Source organism: Suricata suricatta, chromosome 13 (genome assembly GCF_006229205.1).
Source record: "Suricata suricatta isolate VVHF042 chromosome 13, meerkat_22Aug2017_6uvM2_HiC, whole genome shotgun sequence".
Classification (NCBI taxonomy): domain Eukaryota; kingdom Metazoa; phylum Chordata; class Mammalia; order Carnivora; family Herpestidae; genus Suricata; species Suricata suricatta.
Window position 1 is genome coordinate 79,846,315 of NC_043712.1, and position 20,339 is coordinate 79,866,653.

Sequence of the window (20,339 nt, forward strand, 5' to 3'; positions counted from 1 at the left end):
AAAAAAAAAAAGACCCTGTGATTTCATTGCGACATTGTCAATAATTCAAGATACTCTTCCAACCTCGGGATCTTTAACTTAAACTCATCGGCAAAGTCCCTGCATAAGGCAACATATAAGGCACAGGTTTCAGGGATTAGGACGCGGGTACCTTTGGGGGCATTATTCCGTCTGCCACGGTCACTACGGTCACTCAAACAAAAAGAATAATTACGTATCTTTGCATCTACCTGCAACATGAACCAAGAACACCTGTTAAAAAGTCCGTTCATAAGAAATGGTGACATGGTGACGTGGTGAAAGAGCATCTTCTTACAAGCACGCAATGTCTGCAGGACATAAGGCTTAACTGTGAAGACAGACGAGGAGCGTTTCCCCCCAGATGTGTGTCCTGTAAAACTCAAGCATGGTTTTTGTTTCTCTCTCTTACAAGGCAGGTAAGGGTCACATCCTGGTTGTCAGGGACAGCATGTTCTCACTGAAAGACACCCGTGGGGCTGTGGCACCGCCGCGGCTGATGGCTGATGCCATCGCGCCAAGTCTTACCTGTTTGAATAGAGCGTAGTCCTGTCGTGTGGACAGTGCTCGTTGGCGTACAAGGAAGAAGATGAAATAGTGGTTGCCAAGGAAGCCGCCTCGAACAGCGAAGGGGTGCTGGGCACCAGGTCCGGCCTGTGTCGGGATCCCAGGGCTGGGCGAGGAAAGCAGAACGGGGACTCATGAATCTCAGCAGCAAACGCACTGCAGTCGAGTCAAAAGCATTCATTTCCCACGTCAGGCTGCAAATTAAATTATGAATTCACTTCGCTCTTCTGAACTATGGCAGGCCCGTAAGAGAGCTCCTTGCAAACAGGTTCAACAGAAAGGGAATTGCATTAATTTACGAAATGGCTTATGGAAATGACATTATGAATGCTCTTTGGAAAACCTAATAAAGTGATTTACTGTTTCAAAAGAGGGCATAAAGAGCTCAGAGGAGCGTAAGGAGATAATTCGACAGAGATTAACAGGCTGATTGGCAAACGAAGAAACACACAGGCCTCTGGTTTCCCTCCCAGAGACATGCACGTGTCTACCCTCCTCAGTTTAGCTCTAATCTCAGACTTTGTAACAGCCAGGAAGCAAATGCTTTCCAGACCAACAGCCAGCTATCTCTTAACCCCCACTGTGCCCTACGCATCTCTGAACATCATCCACGGCTCTTGTTGGCACTGTGTTTTGAGAGCCAAGGCTGCCTTTTTTTAAAAATGAGAAAACTCCAATTTCATTTTGAAAACGCAGGTGCCTGCAAAAATACTTAGGAAAGCAGAATATTCGAGGTTGAACACTGACCCATGCCCACTCTCTCTGTGTCTGTGTGGATTCTTTCTTTCTTTCTTTCTTTTTTTTTTTTAACTGAGAGATCATTTTTAATCATCCTAACCTAAATGTGGGACAAATTTGTATCCCTTACTGCTCAGTCTGTTAGAGACAGTGTTTTAATGACGGGTCAGTCACACAGAACAGAGCTGCTTTATTATTTTTTTAATTCTTTTTTTTTTAACATTTATTTATTTTTGAGAGACAGAGAGAGACAGATCATGAGCAGGGGAGGGGCAGAGAGAGAGGGAGACACAGAATCTAAAGCAGGGTCCAGGCTCTGAGCTGTCAGCACAGAGTCCGATGCGGGGCTCGAACCCACGAACTGTGAGATTATGACCTGAGCTGAAGTTGGACGCTCAACCGACCCAGGTGCCCCCAGAACTGCTTTAAAAACAGAACACTGTGTGGGATGCCTGGGTGGCTTAGTTGTTTAAGTATCAAACTCCAGCCCAGTTCATGATCTCACAGTCTGTGGGTTCGAGCCCCGCATCGGGCTCTGTGCTGATAGCTCAGAGCCTGGAGTCTGCTTTGGATTCTGTGTCTCCCTCTCTCCCTCTCTGTCTGCCCCTCCCCCGCTTGCTCACGCTCTCGCTCTCGCTCGCTCGCTCTCTCTCTCTCTCTCTCTCTCTCTCTCTCTCTCAAAAATAAACATTAAAGAAACCCCACAACACTGTGGACATAATAGTTGTGGACAAATCCTGTTCTTAAACTTTTATAACTAGGCTCACACTGGTGTTTTTTAACCTGGGGAGATATTTTATTATCACTTTTTTTTTTTTGAGAGAGAGAGAGAGAGAGAGAGAGAGAACAAGTGACAGAGATGCAGAGTGGGAGAGAGAATATCTTAAGCAGGCTCCATGCTTAGTGCAGAGCCTGACGCAGGGCTCGATGTCACGGCCCTGGAGTCAAGACCTGGGCTGAAATTGAGAGTCAGACGCTCAACCAAGCGAGCCCCTCAGGCACCCCAACATTTTATTTTTAAAATTTTATGAAGATATAATTGACATATAGCAGTGTATTAATTTTAGGAGTCCAACATGATGACTTGATGTACATACATATTGTGAGATGCTCAGCACGGTCTAGTGAACGTTCATCACCATATCGTAGGGACAATACACCTTTTTTCCCTTGCAGTGAGGATTTTTAGGCTCCAGTCTCATAGCAACTTTTGAATATACATTAGACTGTTAACTGGAGTCACCACGCTATACCAGAGATTCTTTTTAGTCATTCCCCCAAGCTAAACTAAGGCAGGTGATGATAAACACAACATAACTTTAAGGTGTTTCTACGTTTCTTTTATGAGCACAAGCTCAAAATTATGCATTTTCAGGAAGTGCACAAATGGAACACGGTCCTCATAGGTGCTATCGCATGAGTGTGAGGTCTTGGATTTGGGGTTTGAAGGGGGGGTAGATGAATTTGGATTTGGGGTTTGAAGGGAGGTAGATGAAAGAATCAAGTGAGGCACGGAGGGAAAGGGGGTAAGTACAGAAAGTCTGGACTCTGGACCAGGAGTCCGACATACTTTTAAATGTGTAAGATGGGGCACCCGTGCCTCCCATTCAGGTCAAAATAAAGAATCACCATGATGAGTAACAGATGGTAGCAGATTGTATAAAAACCCAAGTACCCAAAGCACTCAATATGCAAAAATTAGGTCTTCAATGCAATACAACGACTAGCGACGTTTAATATACTTGATCCCACCTTCTCATTAAATATAGAGGAAAACACTGGAACTCTCAGTAACATTGAAAAGTGGGTCTGAAAAATAACCTCCCGTCAGATTTTAATGGACTGCTACTTAATATTAGGCAGATGGGGCTGGACTGAAAAGGGCTCCTGAAGACACCAGTTTGGGGTGTATCCAACTTGACTTCATCATCCAGAGGTTATTTGAGTGATATAACACATAGTGACATGATCTGTCCAGGAACTTGGGCCAGATACTGGGTAGGTGACTCCCGATCTTTTAGGAGCAGCTCTTTAAAACAGAGAATGACCTCCTCAAACTCTTATATCCCTCAGTTTTTTAAAAAGCGAACATGGTAGACAGAATTCTAGAAGGATCCCCAGCGATCTGTAGACTTGAACCATCTCCCTTTGCATGGGGGTGCTATCAGCGAGTGTGATTTAGCTCTGTAATTACTGTATCTTACATGACAAAAAGAATTATGCAGGTGTAATTAGCGTTACTATTCCCTCAACTTCAACTTAGTCACAGGATGTTATCCAGGTGGGCCTGGCCTAATCACTTGAGCCCCCTTTTTTTCTTATTTATTTTGAGTGAAAGAGTGTGCAAGCAGGGGAAGGTTAGAGAGGCCCAGAGAGAATCCCAAGCAGGCTCTGTACTATCAGCACAGAGCCGAATGTGGGGCTCAATCTCACATACCCTGAGATCATGACCTGAGCTGAAATCAAGAGTCAGATGCTTAATTGACTGAATCACCTAGGCACCCCCTCACTTGAGCCTTTTAAATCTGTGTCTGGCGGTCAGGGTTTGGAAGCAAGAGAAGGATTCACTTGTAAGAAATTCTCTGTTGGAAGACGGAGGGGGCCGCCTGGCAGGAACGTGGATGGTCTGGAGGGCCTGAGCATGGCCCGCTGCTAACAGACGGGAAGGCACGGGGTCCTGTCTCACAACAAGGATGTGAGTCCTCCCAACATGATGACCGTGGAGGGTCTTCCCCCCAACACCGCCAGATGAGAACGCAGCCCAGGTGATGCCGTTAGATCCCTGAGAAACTGCCCAGAGAACCCCTGCGAGCCTTTCCACACTTCTGACTTCCACAGCTGTGAGCTAATGCCCGGGGGTTCCACGAGGCGGCTGACTTCCTGGTAATTTGTTACATGGCCACAGAGAAGGAACACGACCAAGACACGTGGCAATGGTGCAGAGGAGACGATGAAAAACCAGAGGAAATTTGGTGCACAGTGAGAACGGAAGCCCCTAAGCATCATAAAACTTTGTACAGACAACTGTCCGGAGAAACTCATTTAAATATGAAACAGTAGACGCATCTGAAAAAATGCACAATACGTGCCATACTTCCGTTTCCAGACTTTCTGGACAGTAGGCAGTGTATATATGATACCTCTTCTCCCTGCAGATTAACAAGGGGACTCACTGTCTTAACTTCAGAAGTCATATGGTGCGTCCTATGTGAAAGATTATGGGGCATCTGGTGGCTCAGTCGGTTAAGCATCTGACTTCAGCTCAGGTCATGATCTCACGGTTCGTGAGTTCGAGCCCATCATCGGGCTCTGTGCTGACAGCTAGGAGCCTGGAGCCTGCTTCAGATTCTGCATCTCCCTCTCTCTCTGCCCGTCCCCTGCTCACACACACATGCTTTCTCCCTCAAAAATAAATACTAAAAAAATTTAAAAGAAGATGAACTAATAGTGTTTAAAAATCCATTAATCCCATTTCCCAGACTGTAGGCACCTTTTAGGGTTCCATGTGCTCCAAGAAGCCTGGCAGTGTGGCAGCGACAGTGCAGGGCAGAGGGGCTTGGGGAGAGCGAGTCACACCTGCCAGACACAGCAGCCATCCAGCCAGAGAGAGGAGCAAGAGCACTTCGGTAACTCTTCTGGTGAAATCACTAAACCTGGGTCTCAGTTGGTTTCTAGGAAGACGATAAAGAAGAAACCCAGCATGGTGCCACATGGGTAAGTGCGACAGGAGGGGGCAGGAATAATGCCCGTACTGACTCTGAGGGAAAGAAAGCCCGGAGAAGAGAGCGAATCTTTAAAAAAATTTTTTTAATGTTTATTTTTGAGAGAAAGAGAGAGCGAGCAAGCGAGCAGGGAAGCGGCAGAGACAGAGAGGGAAACACAGAATCCAAAGAAGGCTCCAGGCTCTGAGCTGTCAGCACAGAGCCTGATGCAGGGCTTGAACCCACGAAGCATGAGATCATGACCTGAGCCAAAGCCGGACGCTTAACTAAGCCACCCAGGAGCCCCTAGGGAGCTAACCTAAGTAGAAGAAACTTTCAGGAAATTCTGCAATTCCCAAAAGAATATACTGATTAAAAAAGTCTAAAATGTCACTTCCTCTTCTAGGATTAGAAAAGGAAAAAACCTAATGATCAACTCAAGAAGATAGAGAAAATTATGTGATAAAATTCAACACTCATTCCTGATAAAAACTTAAAGCAAACCAGCAATAAAAAGATACTTCCTCGACCTGATTACGGGTGGTCAATACAGCAAACGTCCTTCTCAACAGTGAAATGGGAGAAGCCTTCCCTTTAAAATCGGGACAAGGCAAGGCTGCCCACAATCACCGCTTCTATTCATCACTGTACCGGGAGTTCCAGCTAGCAAGTGACGAAAAAAGGGAAAAAGAGGTGAGGTCTAACACAGTAGCAACAAACAGCCAGAAAACCCAAACCTTCAAAAGATACCATTTGAAAAGACAGAAAATACAGGTCTATGTCTTTATCTCTCTCCATCTGAGAATAAATCTAACAAAAGGTAGGTATATATGACAAACAAGAGGAAAGTTCTAAAACCTTCATTAAATTCATTAAAGGCCTAAATAAACTGGTAATTCATTGTTATGTATATATGTATCTAAGTATGTGTGTACATATATGCATATAATGTGTGTGTTACACACACACAGAACAAAGTCCAGTAGTAAAAACACAAAAATGTCCACATGTGTTACCTCCAGGTAGTGGGGGGAGTCCTTATTTCTGAATATCTTGGTGTATTTACAACTTTTTTTTTTACCATAAGCCATATATTATATTATGTGTTTAAAAATTTTATAGTAACTGTGTCATATTATAAGAATCCTTTTGAAAATTAGTGAATAGAATTTAAGTAAACTCTGTGCCCAGTATTGGGGCTTGAACGCATGACCTTGAGCTTAAAGTGGCATGTTCTACGTACTGAGTCAGGCAGGTGCTCCTAGACCTTGTTTCTGAGAGCAGGTATGTTCTAAGATTCTTTAAAAAAATTTTTTTTAATGTTTATTTACTTTTGAGAGAGAGAGAGAGAAGGATAGAGAAGGAGGGATAAAGAGAGAGGGGCAGGGAGAGAGAGGGAGACACAGAATCTGAAGCAGGCTCCAGGCGCTGAGCTGTCAGCCCAGAGCCTGATGTGAGGCTCGAACTCAAGAACCGTGAGATCATGACCTGAGCCGGTCAGATGCTTAATGGACTGAACCACCCAGGCATCCCTCTAATGTTCTAATTGTTCTATTGTGAGTCCACATCACTCATATAAATTAAATCAGAGGTACCCCCCCCCCCCCCCCCCCCCCCCCCCCCCCCCCCCCCCCCCCCCCCCCCCCCCCCCCCCCCCCCCCGCCCCCGGCTTCTGTAAGGTGCTGGTCTTTACCTTCCTCGTCCAGGCTGCTGAAGCTCTGCCCTTCCGTCAGCAGGTCCCGCTTCTCATCCTTCCAGTCCTGGCTGATTGAGGACACGATCTCTTGGGAGGTTGCCTTCAGGGCGGCGATGGAATTGCACCGTTTTTTAGAAGGTGAGGACTTCAAAGCTGGACAGGAAGGACAGAGGAGTGACAGAGAAAGATACTTACTGGAAAAGCACATTAATATTTTTTAATTAGGATTTTACCCATTACCATATTAGTTATTATTTGAGCAGGCTGCAAGAAACTTTGTTTTACATACATGAGGAAAGGGAGACATAACTGTGTGTGTCTGGGCAATCTTCTTTGTCCACAGGGACATGACTCCAATTACAAGGGCCTCGAGTAAATGCAAACTGGACCACATCTCCAGATTCTGAAGTTAAGTCTTACCCGAGCTGAAATTCAAATGTGTCGTGGCTCAAGGAGGATTTTCCTGCCTCCAAGCAATGTTTTCCTAGTGCCGGAGGGCGGCTGGGTGGGATGGTAAACGCAGATGGTAAAGCGAGGAGAATTCTCACGACCCTGATTTTATTAACTGGGGACTGGGAATTTCTAAACATGCCAAGGTTTAATCTCAGACTCAGGAAGCCAAATTTAGTCAAGTTACTTCTGGTTGCTTTTTTCTTTTAAGTGACTTTCCACTGAGATTTCCTGCCCTCTGGGGCTTTTGTAGGTCACGGCTACGTCACACGTATGGTTTGCTCCTGACCTTTGTCCAAACAGCATTCTACGACTTCAGAAGTGTGTTGGGAACCTAAAGCAGGGCAAACGGCCTTCCCCATCAGTCCTACTCGCCGAAGGCTGTGCCTTTACTTCTGCTCCGTCGCTGGCAGCCCTTTTACTGCAGCCAGACTGTCCCCATTTCTACTCATTCCTCGCTGCAATAATTCTTCTTGGCATAACACCGTTATTAGAGAATTTCCTTGGAGGCGAGGGGAGGGAGCGAAGTTGCGGCTTGTTTAAGCCTTCCCGGAACCGGTTTTTGGCAGTGTCTCTCCGCCTGTGGAGGTTTGCACACAGGGGTAACCGGACAGCTGATGGATTGGGATAATTGTGTCTGGCCTTGGGAAGCTCAGAGCTTGGACTGCTATGCTCACTGGGGCCTGGCCATAGGCAGTGTGCAAGAATGTAACTGGACAAGGACTTTGGGACACAAATGGGGAAAGAATAGTTGGCGATCTCTCCACTTTTTTCGCAGAATTTAAAAAAATATTAATTTTTGAGAGACAGAGAGAGACAGATCATGAGCAGAGGAGGGGCAGAGAGAGAGGGAGACACAGAATCTGAAGCAGGCTCCAGGCTCTGAGCTGTCAGCACACATCCTGACACAGGCCTTGAACCCACCAACTGTGAGATCATAACCTGAGCCAAAGTTGGACGCTCAACTGAGCCACCCAGGCGCCCCAGTCTCTCCACTTCTGTGTCCTGTGAGCAATCTTTATCATCATCATAATACAATCATCATAATAAATAGCTTATGTAGGGGGCCCTAGAGTATGGAGACCAACATCACAGTCTGGATCTGCGGTTGTCCAAGAGAGACAACAGTTGTCAGAGTCCTTTTATAGGTCCAGAAAATGAGAGCTGAAACGTTGTGACCTGCCCAAGGTCACAGAACTAGAAAGCATGAAACCCAAGGTGTCTTTCATTTCTCTGAAGGTGTCTTAACTGGTATTTCCTCTTGAGCATTCTGTTTCCTGGTTGTCATTAGGGAGGGAAGAGATAAAACCAGAGCTGGGTTTTCTTAGAGGGGAGGAAATTTTGAACATTGAAAACCTGATCAAAGTGTTCGCTTAAGAGACTCTTAAATACTGAGAACAAACTGACAGTTGATGGGGGAGAGGGGAAAATGGGTGATGGGCATGGAGGAGGGCACTTGTTGGGATGAGCACGGACTGGTATACGGAAACCAACTTGACAATAAACTATAAAAACAACAACAACAAAAACAACGAAACTGATCAAAATGGATTTTAATGGAATATAAGTGGCCCAAACAAGTCACATTTACCTTAACTCCTCACGCTATGAAGACAATGGCGGCACGTGCTACCTAGACATGAAGGGAGTACCGGCCCTGGCTTCCGCTTTAAGGATCTGTCTGTTGACTTTTATAAACGCTCACTCTGGTCTTCCAACACACTATTTTAAAACTTTTTAAGTCAGAGGATCTCAACTGTGGTTCAGGGACTACTAGAGGCCCCTGAGACCCTTGTAGAAGGTCTGCAATGTTAAACCTATCTTCAGGGCTCCTGGCTGGCTCAGTCGGTGGAGCATGCGATTTCTTGATCCTGGGGTCATGAGTTTGAGCCCCACATTGGGTGTAGAGATTACTTAAAAAAATAAATAGGGGCACCTAGGTGGCTCAGTCGGTTGAGCATCTGACTTTGGCTCAGGTCATGATCTCATGGTTTGAGGGTTTGAGCCCTCTGTGGGGCTCTGTGCAAACAGCTTGGAGCCTGGAGCCTGCTTCAGATTCTGTGTCTCCTTCTCTCTCTGCCCCTCCCCCATTTGTGCTCTGTCTCTGCCTCTCAAAAATAAATGTAAAAAAAAAAGATTAAATTAAAAAATAACTGTAAAAAACCTATTTTCATAATAATATGAAGATGTAATTAGCCTTTCTCATGCTTATGAGTTTTCTAGATGCCACAGGACATCTCTCCACAGATTGAATTCAGAAGCTGACAGGAAATCCTAAACGTCTTCTCTTAAGCCAGAATTGGGGATTTGAAAAAAATATAAGATAATGCCACTTTTCTCACTCAATTATTCGTTTTAGAAAATACTCCTTTTCACAATTATTACTATTATTATTTTTTTAATGTTTATTTATTTTTGAGAGAGAAAGCGCATGAACTGACAGTAGGGAGCCCAACGCGGGGCTCGAACTCATGAACTGTGAGATCATGCCCTGAGTTGAAGTCGGATGCTTAACCAACTAAGCCACCCAGGCATCCCTTTGTGATTATTTCTTATGTGAAAAATTTTTACCTTTTTGTTGAAACTGACCTTTTTTACAGGCACTTTTTAAAACTGTTACTTTGTAAGAATTAATGAGTACTGAAAACTTTCCTTAATTTAAAATTCTAATATGCTAACTATTGATATACCTAGGCCCACATACATAAATGCTTTTTTGGGGTCTTTAATCATTGTAAAGAGTGTAAAGTGGCCCTGAAGCCAAAAGGTTTGAGCATTGTTTATTCTTAGGTGCATGCAGATCTTCTAAATGGAGAAACAGCGGGGATCAGAAGGAGGCGGGCGGCAGCAAGGAAGGAGACCAGGGGAAGCCATGCAGAGAGCTTTCTGTGCCTGCGGTCCCCAAGTCCCGGGAAGGCCAAGAGCGACTAAGAGAAATAGTTCTCTGTTCATTATCGACATCACATACAATGAGGGGCAGAGAAGACCCACGAACAAGTCCCGGCCACGACCACATGGCACCTAAATGGGGAACCTTTGCTAAAGGAAGCATCTGAGACTTGTTGCTAGGATAAGAAATTGGATCTTGCAAAAATTAAAGCCCTCAAGGACTCCTTCTGATTGGATAACTGCAAAAGATAGTTTGGGTTGCTGGTCACTTTCTTTTGGGCCTCAGAGGAGGGGACTTGCTGGGAAGAGCACTGGGTGTTGTATGTAAGTGATGAATCATAGGCATCTACTCCTGAAGCCAAAAGCGCACTGTAGGCACTGTATGTTAGCTAACTTGACAATAAATTATATTTAAAGAAAAAAAACCCTTGGGATTGTTTTCTGGCTAAACAATGTCTGATGATAGGTGTCCTGTGTCCATTTCAGTCCTACACTTACCGCCTCTAAATCTTACTCCTTTTCAGCTCATCTATTTGTCACTCCTGGAACCTACTGCTTCCATTCCTTCCCCTGGGCCTTTGCACATGCTACTGCTTTATTTTTTTTTTAAATTTTAAACATTTATTTATTTTTGAGAGACAGAGAGAGACAGTGTGATCAGGGGAGGGGCAGAGAGAGAGGGAGACACAGAATCGGAAGCAGGTCCAGGCTCTGAGTTGTCAGCACAGAGCCTGATGTAGGGCTTGAACCCACAAACTGTGAGATCATGATGTGTGAGCTAAAGTTGGACGTTTTACCAACTGAACCACCCAGGTGCCCCTCATGCTACTTCTTTACATGTCCTTCTTGCCTCTCTTCCTAATGAATGCTAGCTTATATTTTGGACTTATTTTAAATATTCTCTCTTTGGTGCTCTCTTGTAGAAGAATTGGTCTTATTTCTGTATACTTACAGTGGTATATGCAAAAGCTCTATTAACAACTGCTTTGTTAGGTTATAAGTCTGCAACATGTTCTTTTTTTAAAGTTTGTTTTATTTTGGGGGGAGGGGTAGAGAGAGAGAGAGAGAAGGAGAGAGAGAATCCCAAGCAGGGTCCGCGCTGTATGCGCAGAGCCCAATGTGGAGCTCCATCTCATGAGACGTAAAATCATGACCTGAGCTGAAATCAAAAGTCATACACTTAAGCTACTGGGCCACCCACGTGCCCCAAACTGTTATATATTCTAACCCCTGACCCAAAACTTACTGATGGAAGAACTAATTAATTAAAAACAACCTTTCTATATATTTAATGCTTAATGTATGGTAGGTACATTAAAGGTACTCATGTTGGTTGAATGAACGCATTATTGTTTTAATAAGCTCAGAATAGATGATTTTAACACACGAATGTAATATTATATTCCTCTCAGGAAGCTAAGTTTTAGTGCTTTAGATACATTACCTGTGTAGAGAATTTTAGTGAGATTTCAACATTTATGGTGACTAACAGTTCCAGAAAGAATTATACAATTTTGCAGACATTATCCTGGCAGTATGACTCAATTTTGGGGTGGGATGAAAGATTTAATAAGGTTAAAAAAACTGATTTGAAAGAAGAAACTTGAAGACCAGGTACTGTTTTCTTGGGCATAAAAGTGGGGAGGGCAAGTTTCTACCTACAAAAACAGTGTGCCTTCAGATCTTAAGAATACTCACAGCTGAGAAACAATCTTGAAGTTATATATATATTTTCAGTTTTTAGAATTAAAAAATTATAATTTTTATTATTATCCTAAAATTATTATTCTGAAGTATAATTGACGTGTAATGTTACATTAGTTTCAGGTGTGTACGTATTGTTTAGACAATTCTATACGTTATTCAGTGCTCACCATGAGAAGGGTAATTTTTCGACCAGATCAAGACTCTAATGATTATGGAATCAGTAAATTAATGGTAAATCCATAATTATTAAGTCATCATAGCTTTGGGGAGATAAATTAGTCAAAGCCTTCCAGTTAAAATCTTGCAAGTCAGCAACAAGTAAGTGCTAACAGCAAAAAACAAATTCTAAGAATCTTACCTTGAATTTTCTTGAAAACTCTGGAATTCATAAACTTTAGGAATCTGTCCGCGTAAAAGCTCGGTCGATGAACTGAAACAGTATCCTGAAAATACAAATCGGTTACCACAAGTTTAGCCTGCAGTTCATTTTAAGCTAGAAGACCGATCTATGCAATTGCTTCTCTGTGAAGCCAACGTCCTCAACCAGGGGGTGTGGATGTTGAGCGCCAGAGAAGAGCAGTGCCCTGTGACCTACAGTGCCCAGGAGTCAGGCTGCAGAAGGTGGCAGAGACGCCCTGAGCAAAGACTGTAGGATATCTACAGTGTATACAATAATTCATATAGATACATAAAGCGTGCATATATGTCTTATTTGCTTTATGAAGCAAAACATGTCATACGCAGATTCTGATTCCATTGTGTGCCTTGTGGGCTATTAGACCCTTTTTTCCCCACACACAGGCAACCGGTGCCACAAGTGTCATCTGAAATGAAGGATAATGCTTTCAGCCGGGGACAAAAATTGGGGATATAAATGGAAAAATGAGATCTAGGTAAAAAAACAAAAAAAAGAGCACTGGTTTTATTTCCTAGTCATAAGGTGCAAAACACGGGGAGGATTCTTCGGGGACAAGGCTGACTGATGACCTCCGTTATGCCGAATTATCTACTAATTAGACAGAATTGAATTGAATTAAACTCTTAACTCAATTATCTCATGCTGGGCAGGAGTCTTCAGGACTGAAGGGACATTTTATTACAAATCCAGGAAGGGAGATGGATCAAGAAGCTGATTCTGTATTTACTCTCCAAGATATACATTTCCAGAAATAAATTAATGTTCCATTTTGATTCTAAGTCTGTGGATTCTAATTTAAAAATGTTCTAAAAATTTAAGTTTAGATTATGTAATGTGTCCACTCTAGGTTTGGAAGGAAAACCCCACATGGGGCCAGGGGTCTGGAGACCTGATTCTGGGGTTAGTTTTCCCTTTAAGAAGCTGTGTGAGGGGCACCTGGGTGGCTCAGTCGGTTAAGCGTTCGGCTTCGGCTCAGGTCATGATTTCACAGTTTGTGGGTTCGAGCCCCGCATCAGGCTCTGTGCTGACAGCTAGCTCAGAGCTTAGAGCCTGTCTTCGGATTCTGTGTCTCCCTCTCTCTCTGACCCTCCCCTGCTCACGCTGTCTCTCTCTCTCTCAAAAATAAAATAAAACATTAAAAAAATTAAAAAAAAAAAAGAAGCTGTGTGAGCCAGGATAAAGGCAGGGTCTGGGTGCCGCCATTTTTTTTTTTCATCTGTGAAATGGGGTATTAGATGAGGCATAAGGTAACTCTGTAAATAGCATGTTATGAAGGACCTCTTTGGCCAAAGTCCTTTAGACTCTGTGATATTGCAGATGTGGTGGGAATTTCCTACTAGTTTGACATGTATTTCCCCACTATTCTGGTAGCTTCTGTCTGAAGCGGACACATTTTTGCAACAAGTACATAAAATATTGAGAAATATCATATGGTGCAAGATGATTAAGACTCAGACCTTGCTTTCCAAAAAAAGGTGGGCTGTGGCTCTCTTTGGTATGAAGACACATTGTTTAAAAGGCACATTCGCAAACAAACAAAAACGAGTCCTATTTACTGTTTCCAATTCCCCAAATATATAATCAACACAGAGATTCTCTTAAAAAAAAACCACGAAAAATGGAAGATATATTTTAATGAGACAAAGTAGGGGCCTCTTAGAAGCATCTGACCAGTTGAGAATGAAACCATTCAGATCAGAAATCCTAGTCTGGTAAAAGGGAATTATAGCGGTTTTAGAAAACAGAAAGGGAGGGTGTTTACTGTTTCCCTTTCCATGCTGAAGGCATTATGCAGTCTTGGGACACGTCGGGGGCTCGGAGGAACATCTGACTTTGGCTCAAGTCATGATCTCGCAGTCTGTGAGCTTGAGCCCCATGTCTGGCGGGCTCGATCCTGTCAGCCTGTCGACCTGAGCCCACTTAGAATCCTCGGTCCCCCTGTTTGTGCCCCTCCCCCAACTGGGCTCTCCCCAAAATAAATATTTTGAAACAGGCATTATACAGTCTCTAATTTTGTCACCTGGCAGGGAAAAAAAAATTAGTCCACCATCTTGGCCTTTAAAGAGAAGGAATCTCTGATTTGAATACTCAGCCTACACTGACTTCTTAGAAGCAAACTCGTGAACCTGTTGCTTCCAAGCGCATTCTGACAAAGCCCATTCCTCAGGCTGGGGACAAAATGCAGGTCTTTCACGCTGAGAGGTTATTTCCAGTCTTCCACAGAACTGAGGAAGTCGGTGTTCTCTTCCAATAAAGGAAAAGAATAATATCTCTAATTTACCTTCTTTCAAAAGAAAGCATCTGGGAACATCTCTGAAAAATGTGTGAGCAAACCTTTGACCAATATACTCTTTGGTCAGGTTATTAACTGAGGGAGGTTGAGACTAGTAAGTGGTTTGTCAGCAGCGAAAACTGGGACTGTAACATCTAGATAGGAACACGTATGTGTACTGAGTGGGGAGGAGGAAGGCGGGGGGAACAGCGATTCTGGGTCTAACAAATCCTCACACGGTTCAGTCTCAGTCATGCATACATCCATGACAACGTGTATGTAAGTTTTTACTTCTTACGTCTTTATTGTGTTAGGCATTGTGTTTAACATTAAAGTGTATTATTTTATTTAATCCTTGGAGCAGCCTGTGAGGCAGGTGCTAGGTGCTATTACTATGTCTCTGGTTCTGATGAGAAACCAGGCCGAGGGAGGCCAAATAACAAGCAATGTGCCTGGCTCACACGGTAAAAAAAGGGGGGAACGCAGGATTCACATCTAGGGTGGCGTCCCCCCAAAGTCAGGCTCTGACCACTTCACAGCTCGCTCTGGTGAGAACCGAGAATCGCATTTCGATCGTCCTCCTGCTGTTCCCAGGGCCTCTGCAAACAGTCTCCTTCCCCCCTTTCCCAGCATCCTCTCATAAGAGGGTCCCTGAGATGTCACGGAGAAATAAGACATCATTTTGGGGCACCTGGGTGGCTCAGTCGGTTGAGCGTCAGACTTTGGCTCAGGTCATGAACTCACGGCTTGTGGGTTCAAGCCCCGCATGGGGCTCTGTGCTGACAGCTCAGAGCCTGGAATCTGCTTCATATTCTGCGTTTTCCTCTCTCTCTGCCCCTCCCCCCACCCATACTCGGTCTTTGCATTTCAGAAATTAATGTTAAGAAAAAAAAAGAAGTGACATTGTTTTGTCTGCTGATGTGACTTCCTACACATACCTTTAGAAAAACATACAGTTGAACAAGGAACACGCTGAGTCACTTACCCCGTCGTAAACCAGAGCCTTCCAGGAGTGTTCTAACTTCTTCATTAACCTAAATGTGAACAGACAGACACATAAAAATGAGAATGTAAAACCATTCCCATTGGGTGGATATCAGAGCCTTCTGTTGATTTATTTTGAAATAAATAAAGGTTCCCCCCCAAATTACTTACCTATATGATTGCAGAATGTCAATAATGCCCATAAATAAAAGTAGTTTTTCTCCTTTATGGCTTTTAGCTGGAATGCCTCCCATTCTGTTCAAAGAGCAAAAAAGAGAGTATTTTTGATATACTAGAAAGTGAAAATAATTTCTCATTAATAGAGTATAAATAAAAATGGACAACTTTAAGAACTCTGGACTTGCTCTCCTTTTATCTTTTTTTTTTTTTTTTTTTTTTTTTTTTTTTTTTTTTGCCTCGGGTGACGTCTTCCTGGGAATCCAGAATGATTTACTTCCCACACAGGAGAGTAAGACCACAGCTGTCAACTCTGGACAGCTGGATGGGAAGAATCCAAACACACAATTCCTCCTATTTTAAAACCACAAGCAAGAATTCTCAAAGTATTCTGAAATACTCCTTTTTATTTTATTTTTAATGTTTATTTTTGAGAGGGAGAGAGAGGTAGCATGAGCAGAGGAGGGGCAGAGAGGGAGACACAGAATCTGAAGCAGGCTCCAGGCTCTGAGCTGTCAGCACGGAGCCTAATGCGGGGCTCGAACCCACACACTGTGAGATCATGACCTGAAGTTCAGATGCCTAACTGACTGAGCCACCCAGGCACCCCAAAATACTACTTTTTAAAAATGCAACACTTTTATAAATTTTCTCTGAATTTTTAAATATAGAAAAGAGCCCCTTCCAAGGATGCCAAAGAGCTCTATTAGCATTTGGTATACCCTTCCAGTGTAAATGTTGTGTGTAAAAATGTACTTATTAGCCCACAAAAGCACTGACGTTAGCATGCTTTACAACTTGCAGTTTTCATTTGCAAAAGGATGTACATTTCCTCGTATTCAATGCTCACGTGTCTTTTAATGGCTCTATAGTAGTTCACGATACTGATATAGAATAATTAGCTTAATTTATTATTGGACATTTAGATAGATTCATAAAAAAGGGTTTTTTAAAGGTTTAATATGTTTAGTGTTTATAAAAGTGAAACAGGCCTGTGATTTAGCCATTGTTGGAGGCTCCCAGAAAGCAGTCCCTGATGGCCGAGGAAAACGATGCCTCTCATTGCGTCTCCTGCACAGCTGGCCAACACGCGTGACAGAGTCAACACCATTTCAATCATTTTCTTTGGCTGTGACTGTTTCTGGTAGTCAATACGCACTTTCTATATGCAAACGAATCCTGCAGTTACCATCACATCTGGCTGAGGCAAGAGACCACATCTGCCAGAGGACAGGACCTCCAACAGCAGAATCTTTTTATGTGGGTAAGAAGCTCTGAATTGTGAGCGTAATTCTCATCACAGGTTTGCTTCAATACATGTTTATTCAAATTCAAAGTATATTCTCCCGTTGTGGTGCAAGTTTTGAATATGTAGTAAGTGGGGGTAAGAAACATTTTCAGCCCTTGTTAAAAAATGGAGCCATTTGAAAAAGGAAATCACGCAGGGCAAAGAACGATAATACTGCAGAGAACAGAAATGAAGGCTGCTGACCCCATCTTTGTACCAGATAGGAATCTGTTCTCAAAGAGCCACCGTGAAAGGGACATGATTGCGTGTAATTACCCACTGAGGTGGGCTGCCTCAACCAGGAGGGTGGGCGGGGAGGGGGCCCCACGTACGTGTCCGGGTTCTCAGTGATGATCCCGTCTCCAGATTTCCCTGGACCCTGGATGGATTCCATCGCGGTCGAATAGAGAACCTTCTGTGTCCCAGACCGCTTAGCATCAGGCACATTCTGAGGGTTCTCCTCTTCTTTCTCTTTGAGGGAATGGTCGAAGATGTGGATTCCCAGCAAAAGGCTGTAGTCCATGATTTTGAAGCTTTCCAGCACCTGAGTGAGAACAAGAACCAGGAGGCAGGTCAACGGAGACGGTTCGGGAGTCTCCTCTGCAGAGCATCAGAGAGCCCGAGACACACAGCGCCTGCGTCCCTCTCTGGGGACGGCTGACAGAGGAACCGTCAAAGTAAAAACACGTGAGGTTCTTATTAGCTCTAGTTTAGTAAGGATTATCACAGTGGCTCCAACATGGTATTTTTTATGCAAATTTAAAGGGAGCTCATCTTTTCTGAACCCTCCATGAATGTTTCACTCATAACATTTATTGAAAACGTCCCACGTGCCAGGTGCGATGTAGGTCACCTTGGATTCAACCCTCACAACTCTGTGAGTTAGGTGCTATTATTGTCTCTATCTTACAGATGAACAAACTGAGACAGAGAGAGAGAGGAAGTAATTTGCTCAACATCACACACTTTATGAGCGGTGCTGTCCGGACAGGAACCCGGGCAGCCAACCCTGGCGGCCACCCCCTTCAGCACGAGGAGCACAGAAGCGACCACTGACGGTCTCTATCAGTGCGCATCCTGCTCAGCATGAAGACTCAGCTGGAATGTGTTTTTGTTTGGAATCTGTTCTTCAAATCTTGACCTTGCTGGAGTTCGGTGGTCTCCTTTGGAAAGCCTGTCTTTCAAAGTTGCCATTAGGTTCCCTACACAAGTGTTTTTAAACTTTTTTTTTAATGTTTATTTATTGCTGAGAGAGAGAGAGAGAGAGAGCAAGCACGTGCGTGAGCAAGCAAGAGTGGGGGAGGGGCAGAGAGAGACAGAGAGAGAGAGAGAGAGAGAGAGAGAGAGAGAGAGAGAATCCGAAGCAGGCTCCATGCTCTGAGCTGTTACCACAGAGCCCAATGTGGGGCTCAAACCCATGAACTGTGATGTCATGATCCAAACCAAAGTCAGAAGCTGAACTGACTGAGCCACCCAGGCGCTCCTCCCTGTACCAGTGTTTTTAAAAATTATGATCTTAAATGCACCTGGTGGCTCAGTAGGTTAAGCATCGGACTCTTGATCTGAGCTCTGGTCATGACTTCATGGTTTGTGGGACTGAGCCCCATACCAGGCTCCATGCTGACAGCTCAGAGGCTGCTTGGGATTCCCCCTCTCCCCCTCTCAAAATAAATAAATAAATAAGCATTTAAAAAATTAATTAAAAAAAAGAGTAGAGGGTGCTGCCAGACAAAGATTGCAGAGATGTTCTGACAGGAAAATGGTGGGACGTAAGGTCAAGAGAAGAAGCAGTCAACATGGCTTCCCAGTGTAGGCGGGGCTTTGATGCTCAAGATGCTCCCTCGGTGGAGGAAAAGTATCCAGGAGTGCATGAAAATGGGGCATTTTCTTCTATGATAAAGTTCTTCTCCTCGTGGTTTGTACAGGATTCTCCTCGACTACAGATTTTTAAATGCCTGGCATTTCTCACACAAAGCTGCTCGGGAAATCAAAAAAGCCCCAAAATTACAACAAGCCCGCATGGTAGAACAGTTGTCTCGGAACCAACAGGATCATCTGTCGCTGGGCCCTCGTTAGGAAACGCCTCTGAGGATCAGAGTCTATAGGAATTGTTTAACCAGAGACGGAACAGCAGCATTTCTCATTCCCCCTCAGGCCTGGGGCTTTTTGATCAGACATTTATGACACAGGAAACAGGGGTCAGGCTGGAGATTTAAATAACTTGTGGCTGCCACTCTATGGATACCAAATGGCGCGGGATTTGTGAACTATAACACAGGGGACCTTCCAGAAATATGGCCATCCCTGGCTCTCATACATGTTTGCCATCAATGAGGAAGAATGAAAGAGGGCGGCCATGAGCATCAATTTATTCACCTTTTGGTTTACTAAGTCAAGTACTTCAAGAAAGGAAGCAGGCAAGAGCTGAGAGGAGAACTTTATTATTTAAGAGGTTTAGGCAGTGGAACTTTCTAACCCAAGAGATCAGAGAGTGGCCTGGTGGCAATGTGGACCGAGCTTCCCGAACCTGGAGCCAAGACTGGAGGAGGAGGGAAGGGCGGCAGGAGGAGGTCCTCACCACTGACCCAGGGTTTGAGCACCAGACCGTTTGGTCGGTTCCCCACGAAGGTTTATCGGTGCTTTCCACGTCCATACAGCAGCATGGAGCCATGTGCAAAAACAAGACAGTTTTGCACCACGGCTGCCAAGGCCCCGGGCTCTTGAAGAGAAACCCTAACAGACACTAGATGCTTTCTTCTGACGGACAGCACAGTGTACAAGGTCCCTGACCTCTGGAGTTGTCACCCCTGCTGAAAGGGTGGCCTTCAGGGCTCACTCGGACAGCATCCCAAACCCCACGTGGGGATCACAGCCTGCAGACACCGGTGTTCCCACTCACAGGGGTCAGAGCTCCCGCGTCCCGGGGTAAGGATATAAAACATGAAGAGCATGGACGCTATGACTCCGGTGGCTTACATCGCCTCCCTGTGCCTGTGTGCTTCTCTAGAAAATGGTGACATTAGTATTATACACTGTATGGGGTGCTTTGTACAAATCCAACGTGGAAATGGAGATGAGGTGCCTAGAAAAATTCCTGATACCAAGAAAATGCTGAATTAATAGCTAGCAATCATCACCCTGATTACACGGCATAGTGACTCACTGATCACACTAGGGTGAGAGCCGACAGATGTCACCTTGAAGTAAACACCCTTAACCTCACACTTCTGAAAATAAAAATGCACAGGGAGCCAACAAAAATACAACTGTGTGTTCCGCCTGCCTACCAGGGCCCTTCTGGACCCCTGTTAAAAGTTCTGGGTTGAATGTTCAAGAGGAAAAGGGTGGCAGAGAGAACAGTTCTGGTCGAGGGGCTGTAAAGTGGTGGCTTTCCAGTCCGTTTGGGGGAACAGCCCTGTTGTCGGGGGGGGGGG

The 20,339-nt window shown here is 44.3% G+C and overlaps 1 protein-coding gene across 2 annotated transcripts in view; it reads right to left on the reverse strand.

Annotated features, from left to right (window-relative positions):
* Positions 1-20,339, reverse strand: part of PIP5K1B (phosphatidylinositol-4-phosphate 5-kinase type 1 beta) — a 305,766-nt gene that overhangs the window by 65,875 nt on the left and 219,552 nt on the right. For both annotated transcript variants that reach the window (XM_029921176.1, XM_029921175.1), the window contains exons 8-13: positions 17,238-17,449; positions 15,612-15,695; positions 15,442-15,490; positions 12,125-12,209; positions 6,718-6,873; positions 547-691 (exon numbers count right to left, since the gene is read on the reverse strand). In XM_029921176.1, the coding sequence (XP_029777036.1) occupies positions 547-691; positions 6,718-6,873; positions 12,125-12,209; positions 15,442-15,490; positions 15,612-15,695; positions 17,238-17,449 (731 nt within the window). The remainder of the gene's footprint in view (positions 1-546; positions 692-6,717; positions 6,874-12,124; positions 12,210-15,441; positions 15,491-15,611; positions 15,696-17,237; positions 17,450-20,339) is intronic.